This window comes from Akebia trifoliata, chromosome 14, assembly GCF_017979445.1.
Source record: "Akebia trifoliata isolate Shusen 1 chromosome 14, ASM1797944v1, whole genome shotgun sequence".
In the NCBI taxonomy this organism is placed as follows: domain Eukaryota; kingdom Viridiplantae; phylum Streptophyta; class Magnoliopsida; order Ranunculales; family Lardizabalaceae; genus Akebia; species Akebia trifoliata.
In genome coordinates, this window is record NC_141388.1 from 12,423,383 (window position 1) to 12,435,647 (window position 12,265).

A 12,265-nucleotide genomic window follows, 5' to 3' on the forward strand; every position below is an offset into this window, starting at 1 on the left:
GATTTTGCAAATGATTTGCGGAACTTTTCGTACTGTAAATCATTTGTTAAAATTTCTTAAAAATTTACGTGATCCGTGCAAACCATTTGCATTGTGTAATTAAGCACCAATAAAATTGATTTCAGAAAATTATTTGTATTTGCAAATGATCTGCAACAATCCAAGCAAGACCTAAGTTTCAATTTCATTGCCAAAATCAATTCTTTTTTTTTTTTTTAGTTTCTACTATCTTATTCTTCGACATTCCTTATTTTTACCTCTCGTTCAATTTTTTATGTAAATATATAAAATCATTGGTTTAAATTATATGGTTAAATTCTCTCTCTTAAGATAACCTTATAATATTTGAATGTTCATCATTCATTTCTTTTAAATAAATAATAATAATAAATAAATAAAGTCTACTTGACTTTTAATTTTTCACTCTTAAAGGGTAACCAAATGTTCCTCCCTCTTTCTAGATGTGTTTGTCATTGCAATTTGCAACATCATATGGTAGCATTGCACGCACACTCACTCTCCTAAACCCAAGTCTTCCATGAATCTCCTCATGTCCTTAGCTTTTCTTGCTTGTATGACCAATTAAGTAAGCTTCCCATGGATATCTCTTTTTTTTTTTTTTTTCATGTGAAACTACTTGTATGAAATCATCTTTGTCTTTCGAAAATTTCTTTTGGGTCAATGGCATAGCTAGAAAAGTCAAGATTAAATCACGATACCCTTGACCTTTATCTTTTTATTCATTAAAAAATAAAAAATAGTCATGATTTTCCAATTCCCCCCTCTGACATACTCCTCTACTCTCTTGACATGGCAAGTCCAAGAATAATAGATTTTTTTAACCTCAGGATGCACAACTGCACATGTTTGACGAGAATGTGCAGTTGTGTATCCTAAGGGGAAAAGTCTACAATTCTTGTAGGGTACACGTCAATTGAGTTTTTGAGTTATCTTGCTAGGTTGAGCTACAAAATCATTACACTAATATAATATAGTATAGATTGCCAAAGAATGAATAGTGCACATCACTGAGCCTAGCAGCGCAACAGAGCAATAAAGTAGGCATACCACGTTTGAGAGATTCTATTGCCACACCAACTATTGCTAAAAGCCCCCCAATTCACATGAAATCACCGAATTATTAGCACACATCTCAAGGTGCTCTTAGTAAAAGTTGGTGTAACCATAGAATCTCTTATTATATTTACTTAGGGCTGTCAATGGATGCTTATCGGTTCGGATATAGCAATATTCAAATCCGACGGATGTTCTAAAATTCTATCCGAATTCGAATCCGATTATCCTATCAGATAATATCTGATTAGAATTCAAATAATTTATATATATATATATAAAATAAATTTTTTATTTATCCAATTAATTTTTCATTATTAACAAAAATTATTATATATTATATTATTTATATAATAAAAAAATAAAAAAAAAATTATATTATTTATATAAAAAATTAATCAAATAAAATAATATATATTATATATTATTTCGAATCAGATATTATCTGATTCGAATACATAAAACTATCCAAATTTGAATATGATATTCGAAATTTTCGAATAAAATCCAATTTTTCGAATTCAAATTCGAATTTTCAACTATCCATTGACACCCCTACATTTATTCTGCCCATTTTCAATGTAAGAATAACTCCCATTAGTCATCTTCTCTCAAAATATCATTTTATATGAAGGCGACCAAATGAATCTTACTTTAGTCATAATCATCCAACCTTTTATGTCTTCTATTCACATCACATCTAGCAGATGTTCTATTCAACACTTGCCTTATTATCCTTATTCACAATATTGGCATCTTGTTTTATGCATAGTATAAATGAGGATCAATATATTCAAATTCATGCCAAGGTATTTAACACAAATTCTACCATAATAATAGGCAAGACAAAACCCTATTTCTTTGTTTTCTAGGGTAATCCAAGCCTAAGCTACACACAAGTTTGGTGATCTCAAGACTCAATTTGTCAGCATGGGCTTGAAACCATATGTTCTTTATCCATGGATCTTGCCCATCATGATAAATGCTCAATATCAATTAAGATGATCAATGGATAGGACTAAATCCAAAATTTGATCACAATTTGGGCTTTGATAAGGATGCATCCGTTAAAGATATTATGTCAAACACTTTTCAACATAGGGGTTACAAATTTTAGAATAAGCTGAATTTTTGTGAGGATGATCTCTATGGTGAAGAGATCATCCTCACAAAAAATTAGCTCATTCTAAAACTTCTAACCCTAGTTTACAAGTAAAAAATCCATGGACCATCAATTTTTTTTAAACCACTTTTGATGGGGTTAGAAGTTTTGAAATGGGCTGATTTTTTGGTGAGGATGATCTCCTCATCATAGAGATCATCCTCACAAAAAAATCAGCCTGTTCTAAACCTTCTAACTCATACATTGAAAAAATGTTTTGCTCTCTTTAGGGCCTTCGAACGCCACCCTATATATATAGGGTAATAGACAATGTTGGGAGAGAAAATTCGTCCTATATTGGATTAAAAGTTTTGGAATGGGGTTGACATTTTGTGAGGATGATCTCTGTGGTGAGGAGATTACCATAGAGATCATCCTCACAAAAAATCAGCCAAATCTAAAACTTCTAACTTCATCAAAAATGATTTGGAATTGTGGACTGTTGATTTTTAACATTTAATTTGTAAATCACTTTTTATGGGGTTAGAAGTTTTAGATTGGGCTGATTTTTTTGTGAGGATGATCTCCTCACCATAGAGACCATCTATTTCTATGGACTACATGTCAACGTGATGTCCAAATACACTATTGGGTACCACATGTATGTAGAGAATTTTTTTTTTATGAACTTAAAAAAAAAAAAAAAAACAGAATAGAAAAAAGAGATTTTTTACCATTGAATTCAAATTTTAAATCTAGGAATTCAATAACTGTTCATTTTTTAACTCAAGATCCAAACGCTAACAAATATTTTTTTGGAAAGGGTCTTTTTTTCAAGCCGGATCTAGATGACAAACAAAAGGCTGAATTGTCATGTGGATCAATGGACAGTCCATGTGGCCCAAAAGTGGACCTTGGCCCATGTTCTACATGGTCCCTTGGACCACACAACTTTTTTTCATATTTTATTCAGATATTTAATATATGGGGAGTGTTCAAGGGACATATGTAAAAACATATGTAAAAATAATCATTTTTCAAAATATGGGTTAGAAGTTTTGGATTGAGTTGATTTTTTATGAGGATGTTTTCAATGATGAGAAGATCACCATCACAAAGAATCAACCCAATCTTCTAACCCCATCAAGAGTGATTTAGAATGTGAACCGTCAATTTTTTACCAATAATTTGAAAATCACTTTTGATGGATTTAAAAGTTTCAGATTGGGCTGATTTTTTGTAAGGATGATCTTCTCATCGTAGATATCGTCCTCAAAAAAATCATCTCAACCCAAAGATTATAACCCATATTTTGAAAAATGATTGTTTTTACATATGTCCCTTGAACACCCCCATAACATTCCTGATATTTTATAAAGGGTTAGGATCAGTTGGGTCTTAAGAATGACTCACGAAGAAAACACATGATCCCAACCCTATAAACACAAAATTCAATGGTTGAGATTTATCCTTGGAATAAATATCTTCAAGATATGTGTTATCAAGATATTCATAAATCTCAATCATTGAATTTTGTGTTTAAGGGATTGAGATTATGTGTTTTATTCATGAGTCATTTTAAGGAGTCAACGGATCGCAACCGTTTTATAAATATGTATTTTTATTGATATGGCCCAAACTTAAAAAATGATAGTTGGATCGAGCCTGGGTCCAATAAATTTATTATGGATTCGAGTATCCATCCTGTCCAAATCCGATCAATAAACAGCCCTAATTTCAACGGTTGAAAACTCACAAATGTTCATCAAGACAAGAGACAGGCCATAATTGATTGGTTAGGAAATCATCCCACGTGGGAAATATTGGCTCGTGTGGGGTCATAGACACTAACGCACAAAGGAAAATACAAAAAAAAAAAAAAAATAATAATAATAATAATAAATTCTTAATTAGCAAAATATAGGACTTATTTAAGGGCAAAGCTAGCCGATGACGCCCTAGCTACTTGTAACTGTCTTATATTAGATACGCGGAAGCAGCCTCGTTTAAAACCCTAGCTCTGAAAAAACCCTAATTTTTCAATCATCCTTCATCGATTTCTGAGGTGATCTTTTTTTTTTTCATCAATCTACTATAGGATCTTTGATTTCGGGTTTTAATCTATATTAATCCATAAGCGAAAGTTTTGATTTTTTATTTATTTTTATTTTGTTTGTTTAATCGCAGTAAGAGAAGTTCGAATCCATCGTAAAGATGTCCGACGAGGAAACGAAGGAGGAGAAGGAGTTAGATCTCTCTTCTCCTGAAGTCGTCACCAAATACAAGAGTGCCGCCGAGATCGTCAACAGTTACTCTCTCTCTTTCTTCTTTTAGTGTTTTAGATCTCAAAACCCTAGGTTTGTTTGGATTGTTTTGTAAACCAGTTGTAATATAATCGCAAAATAATGCAGAGGCGTTGCAATTGATCTTGTCGGAATGCAAACCGAAAGTGAAGATCGTAGATATATGCGAGAAAGGCGATAACTTTATCAGAGAGTAAATATTTTTTTAAGAATTAATCCAAGAAAATTTTATTTTTCATGATTTTATCTTCGAATTTTAACGAATTGAAGTGTTTGGGGCTGTGCAATTTTTTATTATTTAGGCAAACTGGGAATATGTACAAGAATGTTAAGAGGAAGATTGAAAGGGGAGTCTCCTTCCCAACATGCATCTCTGTGAACAACACAGTCTGCCATTTCTCTCCCCTTGCGAGCGATGAAACTGTACTAGAAGAAGGCGACATATTAAAGATGTTGGTTTTTTCGTCTTTTTTTTTTTTTTTTCCTTAAATTTCCTTGGCTTTGTATTTATGCATTTTCTGATTTGTGAAATATTGATGGGTTTTGATTGGTTGCAGTGATTTGGGGTGTCACATAGATGGGTTCATTGCTGTAGTTGCACATACCCATGTCCTTCAGGAAGGGCCCGTGACAGGGAGGGCAGCTGATGTTATTGCGGCAGCTAACACTGCTGCTGAAGTTGCTTTGAGGCTTGTGAGACCGGGGCGAAAGGTAATAGTTCTATTATGTAGTTGGCAGATTAAAATTTTCTGGAATATAATATTGTTTTTTAGTTTGTTACGGTTAAAACTGATTGTTGGTGGAATACCCATGTCCTTGCAGTAGATATTTGTTATAGAAAAAAAAAAAAAAGAGGATGATTTTGTACTTTCTATTTTGTCTTTCAATGACTGTTGCTGACGTAATAGTTTATCTCAAAACTGATTGTTTGTAAGTATTTCTATCGAAGTTAAAGAGTTTATTTGGAAAGGCCTGAGTTATTTACAGGCGTCAAATGTACATGTTAGGTCTGCAACCTGGGCGTGTTGCAGGGGATGGATGGTAGACCCAGGCTCAACTCAAGTGGCAAAGCCCTAACCTGAGCATTGAGCTTGAGCTCTTTTAACCTAAGCTCAACCTGAGCTCATTAGCCTAAGCTCGTTAATCTGAGTGGATAACTTTGTTCTTTCTATTTTGTCTCTCAATGACTGTTGTTGACATAGTAGTTTATCTCAAAACTGATTGTTTGTAAGTATTTCTATCAAAGTTAGGAACATTTGGAAAAGCCTGGGTTATTTACAAGTGTCAAATGTACATGTTAGCACTGCAACTTAGGCGTGTTGTGCGGGATAGATGGTAGACCCAGGCTCAACTCAAGTGGCAAAGCCCTCAACCCGAGCATTGAGCCTGAGCTCCTTAACCCAAGCTCAACCTGAGCTTGAGCTTCTAAATTTAGGTTGAGCTCAACTTAGCTCTAGTTAGGGCGGATTAGGCTCGTTGAACATAGAAATTTTATATCGTAAAGAAGAAATACAACTAATATAGTAAAAAATTTATATTTTAAACAAGAAATGATCAATGTTTTCATACCTTGAGGCAAGGCACTCGACTGGCCAGCATTGTGAGACATAAGCCTCAAGGCGTAAATTGTAAGCCTGGCATGCTTGGTATTTTTGAATAAATAATGTAACATTTAACATAACTACTACTAAAAAAAACAACCTATTTCCAATTTTAAAATCCATATGATCGAATGTTCAAGTTTTAATCCATTATTATAAATAATAATAAAAGATATTATTATTTTATCATCTTATAATTTAACGAAAATGAAAAGTTTTGTATTTAAGTTAGAGTTCGCCCGTGCCTATGATACGAGCATCCTCTTTAAGGTCAATGGTGGTTAAAATGGAAAAATAATAAAGTATTATTAAAAATCTTTTAGGTTAATGGGTGTAAAAGAGAAAAAATAATAAAGTTGGAGAGATATTATTAAGAAAGGGGAAGATGAGGAAAGACAATAAAGTGGGTTAAAGGCGTGAAAGAAGAAAAATAGTAAAGTTAGAAAGGTTATTAATGAAAATGTAGTAAAAAAGTGAGTAATGTGGGCCCCACTCATTGTAGTTGGAGGGAACATTTATGCCCGCCCCCCTCCCTTTAAAAAAAAATTGTAGCAAAGTGGACCCTACGATTGGTGGCCACCCCCTAGGTTTTTCCCAGTACACCTGGTATATATGAAAGGGGTGACGTGTGTATCCCATGGGATTAGTCAGGTGCTCTAACAGGTCTGGATACCCAAGGTATCATTCATATATATATTAAATACTACAGAAATATTTATACATCAACTCAATGAATTTCTTTGCATATGTTACTATTAGTGTTATGTATTCAAATTCATTTATAAGTGTTCTAAGTATGTTGCATGCTAGAAACAACCAAAAAATAGTAGTAAAGAGTAAATTTATAATTTCTTGCTTAGTTAGGAAAAAAGTAAGAGATAAATAAGAAGAGAGGAGAAATATATTAATTTAGAAATAAATAAAAACTCTACGTGAGGCGTATGCATCGGCCGAAAGGTGTATGTCTCAGATTGAGGCGTATGCCTTTTGGTTTCCTCTTGGTATGAGGCGTAAGCCTTTGCCGTATTTATGTTTCAACGTCATGCTTCATGGCATTTTTAACAAGCCTTATCTTGAGGTGTAAGCCTCACACGCCTATAAGACATTGGAAATAATTAAAAAACACTTTAAAAATAAATAAAAATATACAATTAAGAAGAATATTTATATATTATTGTACAGCCTCGGGCTTAGAACTATAGCTCAGTTGATTTGACACATTGCAAAACAACTTTGAGGTCGTGGGTTCAAACCCATCAAAAAATTATTATTTAGCCTTGGGTTTGGATTGAGCTGGGTTGCCTGAACCATCAATCTGAGCTCAATTCGAATTAAGGTTGGGTTGAGTTATTCTTACCCTGCTTAAACTCATGCTCTACATAACTTGGTCCATGCTAGCTCATCAATCGGGTTGAGCTTGGGGTAGCCCACCCAAGTTGCAGCCTTTACTACATGTACATGAAAGTGATTCCTTGATGAAACAGATATCTTTTTCCATATTTTAAAAATTCTTTGAAGATAATAGAATGACTTTAAAATCTTTTTTCCCCAGAAAAAAAAAATCATATGATCATTTTGCATAGAGGTTTTTAGACATTGCTTGCCCTTGAATGAGACCATCTAAGCCTCAATTTAACAACTAAGTGGTTTTCTTCCTCTAAATGATGTATACTGATTTAGCTATGGATGAATTTCCAAGTGAAGCTTCTGTCATAGTTACCCTGATAGAGGAATTACATGTCTTTCATTTATTGATGTGTGCATATCTATGTGTTACTTGTGCTCCATGACATTTTTGTTTTGATTTGTCTTTCTTCCTTAAGTTTCTCTAAACAACAAGAACCAGGAAAAGTTATAGATCAAGTTTATTTATTTTTTGTTTCAAAAAAAGTTTTCAGTTTCATAACCTAGATTTTTTTTGCTAGGCAAGCAAGGGGTTAGTGGTTAATGGAGGTGAAGGTGGGTTCAATGAGATTTGAATCTAGGTCATGGGATCAACTCTCCTCAAGCCTTTACCACTTGGCTAAGTGGCACCTTCCCCTTTTATTAGATTTTAATAGCGGCGAAGGCTCGGTTTTCAGTTTGTGAATGAAATTAATTGTACTAAACTACTTATAGTGGGGCACATGGTCAGTCAGTATACTGAAGTTTTAAAATAGTGGCTTCCATTGCATTTCCTATTGGTTTTCACTGATGAAAATATTTTATGCTGTATGTGTTCTTGTTGTTTAATGACAAGCTTGCGGGAGACAACTTATTTGTGAAGTTGACTCATTATTCTCTTTTCATTTCATTGTTGCAAGACTTCTCTTCCACTGTGCCACACTAGTAGCTTTTTTTGTTGCGTTCACATGTTTTAATCAATTCCTTCTTTCGTGCCTTATTATCATAAACACTTCTTTTTTCCCCCTAGCACCCACACCAAATGCACAACTGAAAAACAAAATCTACTAATAATGATAGGGGAACATATTACTACTGAACGTGTACTGGTGTGGTGTCATGTTGATAAGTCAAGTCGGCTCATCTTAAAACTCTTGTAAAATTTAGGGTCGAGTACAACATTCGGTTGATCAAAAAGGAAAAAATAGTAGAGCTTAAATGATGGAAATCAGAATGTTTGTGCTTCTTCCTTCTCTGTTCTTGCATCTATTCTGATGGCCATCACCAGAAAATAGTAGGGAATGGTAGTTTTGTCTTAACTAGAAAGTTATGCCTTGGAAAACCTTTTGGAGTATGTTTATCCCTAAAAAAAAATTCGTATTTATTCTCAGTCTTAACTGTTGCTTACCACCATCTCTACACAATTTATATTCTTTTGGAATATTTATTTATTTATTATTATTTTTTCACCTTCTTAAGATTCAATTTTGGGTGATATGACTTAGATGATGATGACAACAGTAGCGACTAATGCTTAAGATAACATAAGGTCATTGATCATTTGGTCCTCTCTAACACCAATCTCTGCTATATAATGGTTTTATAATCATGTTGTCTTATGAACTACAAATTACTGATAAAACATAAGTCTTGGAAAGAAAATGTTTGCATAGAAAATGATGAATGGACAAGCTTTAGAAAAGAGATCTCTTGCCTTCATCATTAATGAATGTAGTCTTTAAATATGCAATATAGTGGCTGTCATACCAGAAGTTTACGTCCATTGTATTTATTCTTCTGAATCTCTGGATGTGGCAGAACAAAGAAGTAACAGATGCCATTCAGAAGGTTGCTGCTGCCTATGATTGCAAGATTGTTGAAGGTGTTCTCAGTCATCAGCTAAAACAGTTTGTGATCGACGGGAACAAAGTCATACTGAATGTGTCCAGTCCTGACACCAGGGTTGATGATGCAGAGTTTGAGGAGAATGAAGTCTATGCAATTGACATAGTCACCAGCACCGGAGACGGCAAGGTGCGTACTTTTTGTTTTTAAATATGTGGACGTTTTTTTTCATCCTCTGCTAATCCCTATCTAATATGCAATTATTTAAACACAATTGCAGCCTAGGCTGTTGGATGAACGGCAAACTACCATTTACAAAAGAGCTGTGGATAAGAATTATCACTTGAAGATGAAAGCCTCAAGGTTCATCTTCAGCGAAATAAGCCAGAAATTTCCAATCATGCCATTTTCAGCAAGGTTTGCCAGTTCTTCATTTGGTTTTTATAGCTGAATATTCAAGTTTGTCTTTTTTTTTCACTATTCTACATAAATAATTGTATGTGTCTTTTTTGCTATTAGAGCTTTGGAAGAGAAGCGGGCCCGGCTAGGATTAGTGGAATGTGTGAACCATGATCTTTTACAGCCATATTCTGTACTTCATGAAAAACCTGGTAAGCATAAGGAGGTCTTTGTATCTTCATCCATATTTGCAATTATAATATCTGTTATGAATGATGTTTTTTGTGGGTGGTTGTGCAGGGGATTTTGTTGCCCATATCAAATTCACAGTTTTGCTTATGCCAAATGGGTCGGACCGGATTACTTCGCATGCTTTGCAGGAGCTTCAGACCACAAAGACCATAGATGATGACCCTGAAATAAAGGCCTGGTTGGCTTTAGGCACAAAGACTAAAAAGAAAGGTGGTGGAAAGAAGAAGAAAGGTGTGTTGACACAAACTCTTTATAGTGGAAGAAAAAGTTAAAAGATCTGGGTCGATGAATCACGTCCATCCAAGATTGCTTTCTTTATGGACACGGGATGATCTCATTTGGAGTTGAATCTATCTCCAAGTGGAACAAACTCAGAATTTTTCATGATAAAAAACTGTTAAAATTTATTCAGAATATAAGATTAATGTTAAAATTGTTCCATCATTAGTCCAATTTTTGTGTTTGGCAGGTAAGAAGGCGGGTGACAAAGCTGACGACTCAGCAGAGGCCGAACCTATGGATACAAGTACAAATACTGCTGCATCTCAAGGATGAATATATTTCCAATTTTGGTACTGATATGCCTGCTAGGGAAAACTTGTATCTGATGTTGGGCATAATTGTTTTTTACTGTTTCCTTCCTGTATTAATCATCAAAGGCTACAATAAACATGGTATAATTGTTCAAGATTGAGCAGAATAGTGTTGTTGTTTAATTGAATGGTAAAAGGAATTTGAGAGTAACTAATGTTGAATAGCCATTCTCATAAAATTCTTTGTGCTTTATCTACTTGTATTATAGTGTATGGCTCAGGGATACTTAAGTTTGCCTGTTAAAGTGCTAGGCACTTTTCAGTAAGGTGTCGATGTACCTGCTTCGTCTCCCTCCCTGGAGTACCCCTTTAGGTTAACATTGATGACACAATGCTTACATGGAAGAAGCAACCTATATAACCCCACAACCCTGCATTTGGGAGACGACTTTTGTATCTCACCAAATGTACAAGATACTAAGACATAAACAGTACTTGTTGGAAAGATCTAGGGATGGATTTCAATGGGTCAGTTTCCAAATCTCACTTAAAAGTTGGTTACTTTATTGGCTAGGGTTTAATGGGCAAGGTTTCGCTCTCTTGGAAAATATTCTAAAAACACATGATCCGGCCTTGTAAATGAATTTTTATTATTTTTGGTGGTTCATGTAAATGATTAATCCAACCTATAGCTCCAAACATAGTAAATTTGTGATTAATTAGCGAATTAGGGAATAATACTTTTCTTGATCAAAATTGTCGTTGATTACAAAGATTCATATTTATTCAAGATTCAGATTTATTCACGGATCTTTGAATCCCAAGAAATATATCGTGATTTGTATATATATTCCGCAAGTATTTTAATAAAGTATTTCGTATTTTCCTGTTCTCAATTCTCATTTCAAAATTCAAGAGAAGGAAAAAAAAAATCCTAAGTTGAAAATTGCCCCTACAAAAATAATTAATCTTGAACAACTTGGGAAATTTCTATAATACGTTGATGATGATCGTGAAGAGCTTGAAAAGAAAGATGAAATTACACCTAATTGTGAAGATATTCTTTTTGACGAGCTATTTGATCTACTACTTCGCATTAATAACTTTTTAGAAACGATAAGAAATTTCTTTTTAAATTTAATTAAGTCATGGGACATGATGATTTTAGCATTAATTAATATATCATGTTTTATACTTTTCATTTACATTGATTATTAGATGGATTAAAATTAAATCTTTAATTACAAATATATATTTTATTAGATGAATGTGATTGTAGATTTAATTTAAGTATTGATAATTTGATTAGTAGATTATAATTGTTAGGTCATATCATATGTATATATATTCGAATTTTTAACGTTTTAAGAATTGTTGGACCTGAATCATTCTCGAATTATTTTTGTATCATATTTTTACCGTTCTACGTTTTTTCGTAGAATTTTCGAGTTAACCGGTGCATTGCTATTCCAAATGGTACCCAATTTATTTCTGTACTATTTTTTTCTCGTCCACTGCATTGCTAACTATGGCTCCAACTAGGGGTGCAACTTAATTCGGTTCAAATCGAGAACCGAACCAAACCGTGCAATTGATTTTGTTTGGTTCGGTTTAGACTGTTACTAGTTCTGTTTTGGATTTAAAAAATGAAGAATCGATGAATTCGGTTCGGTTCTCAGTTCAGATAATATAAAAAATCGAACCAAATTGAAAACTGAATCACTGTTATAAAATAAAATATTAAATTTATAAATGATTCTTAGTTTTTAACAA

At 33.5% G+C, this 12,265-nt stretch overlaps 1 protein-coding gene across 1 annotated transcript; it reads left to right on the forward strand.

Annotated features, from left to right (window-relative positions):
* The first annotated feature begins 4,106 nt into the window (after positions 1-4,106).
* LOC147386322 (ERBB-3 BINDING PROTEIN 1) lies at positions 4,107-10,714 on the forward strand. The gene is made up of 10 exons (XM_086423167.1): positions 4,107-4,241; positions 4,364-4,484; positions 4,588-4,672; positions 4,782-4,931; positions 5,037-5,190; positions 9,282-9,497; positions 9,589-9,725; positions 9,828-9,919; positions 10,008-10,190; positions 10,429-10,714. The coding sequence occupies exons 2-10, from the start codon at positions 4,391-4,393 to the stop codon at positions 10,512-10,514; spliced, it is 1,197 nt and encodes a 398-aa protein (XP_086279293.1). The 5' UTR covers positions 4,107-4,241; positions 4,364-4,390; the 3' UTR covers positions 10,515-10,714.
* Positions 10,715-12,265: the final 1,551 nt, after the last annotated feature.

Bases quoted from the DNA above. Each gene is read 5' to 3' on its own strand.
- LOC147386322 (XM_086423167.1), top strand. From the start codon at position 4,391: ATGTCCGACGAGGAAACGAAGGAGGAGAAGGAGTTAGATCTCTCTTCT. The intron at 5,191-9,281 runs GTAATAGTTCTA...TGGATGTGGCAG, and splicing joins TTGTGAGACCGGGGCGAAAG to AACAAAGAAGTAACAGATGC. The intron at 10,191-10,428 runs GTGTGTTGACAC...TGTGTTTGGCAG, and splicing joins TGGTGGAAAGAAGAAGAAAG to GTAAGAAGGCGGGTGACAAA.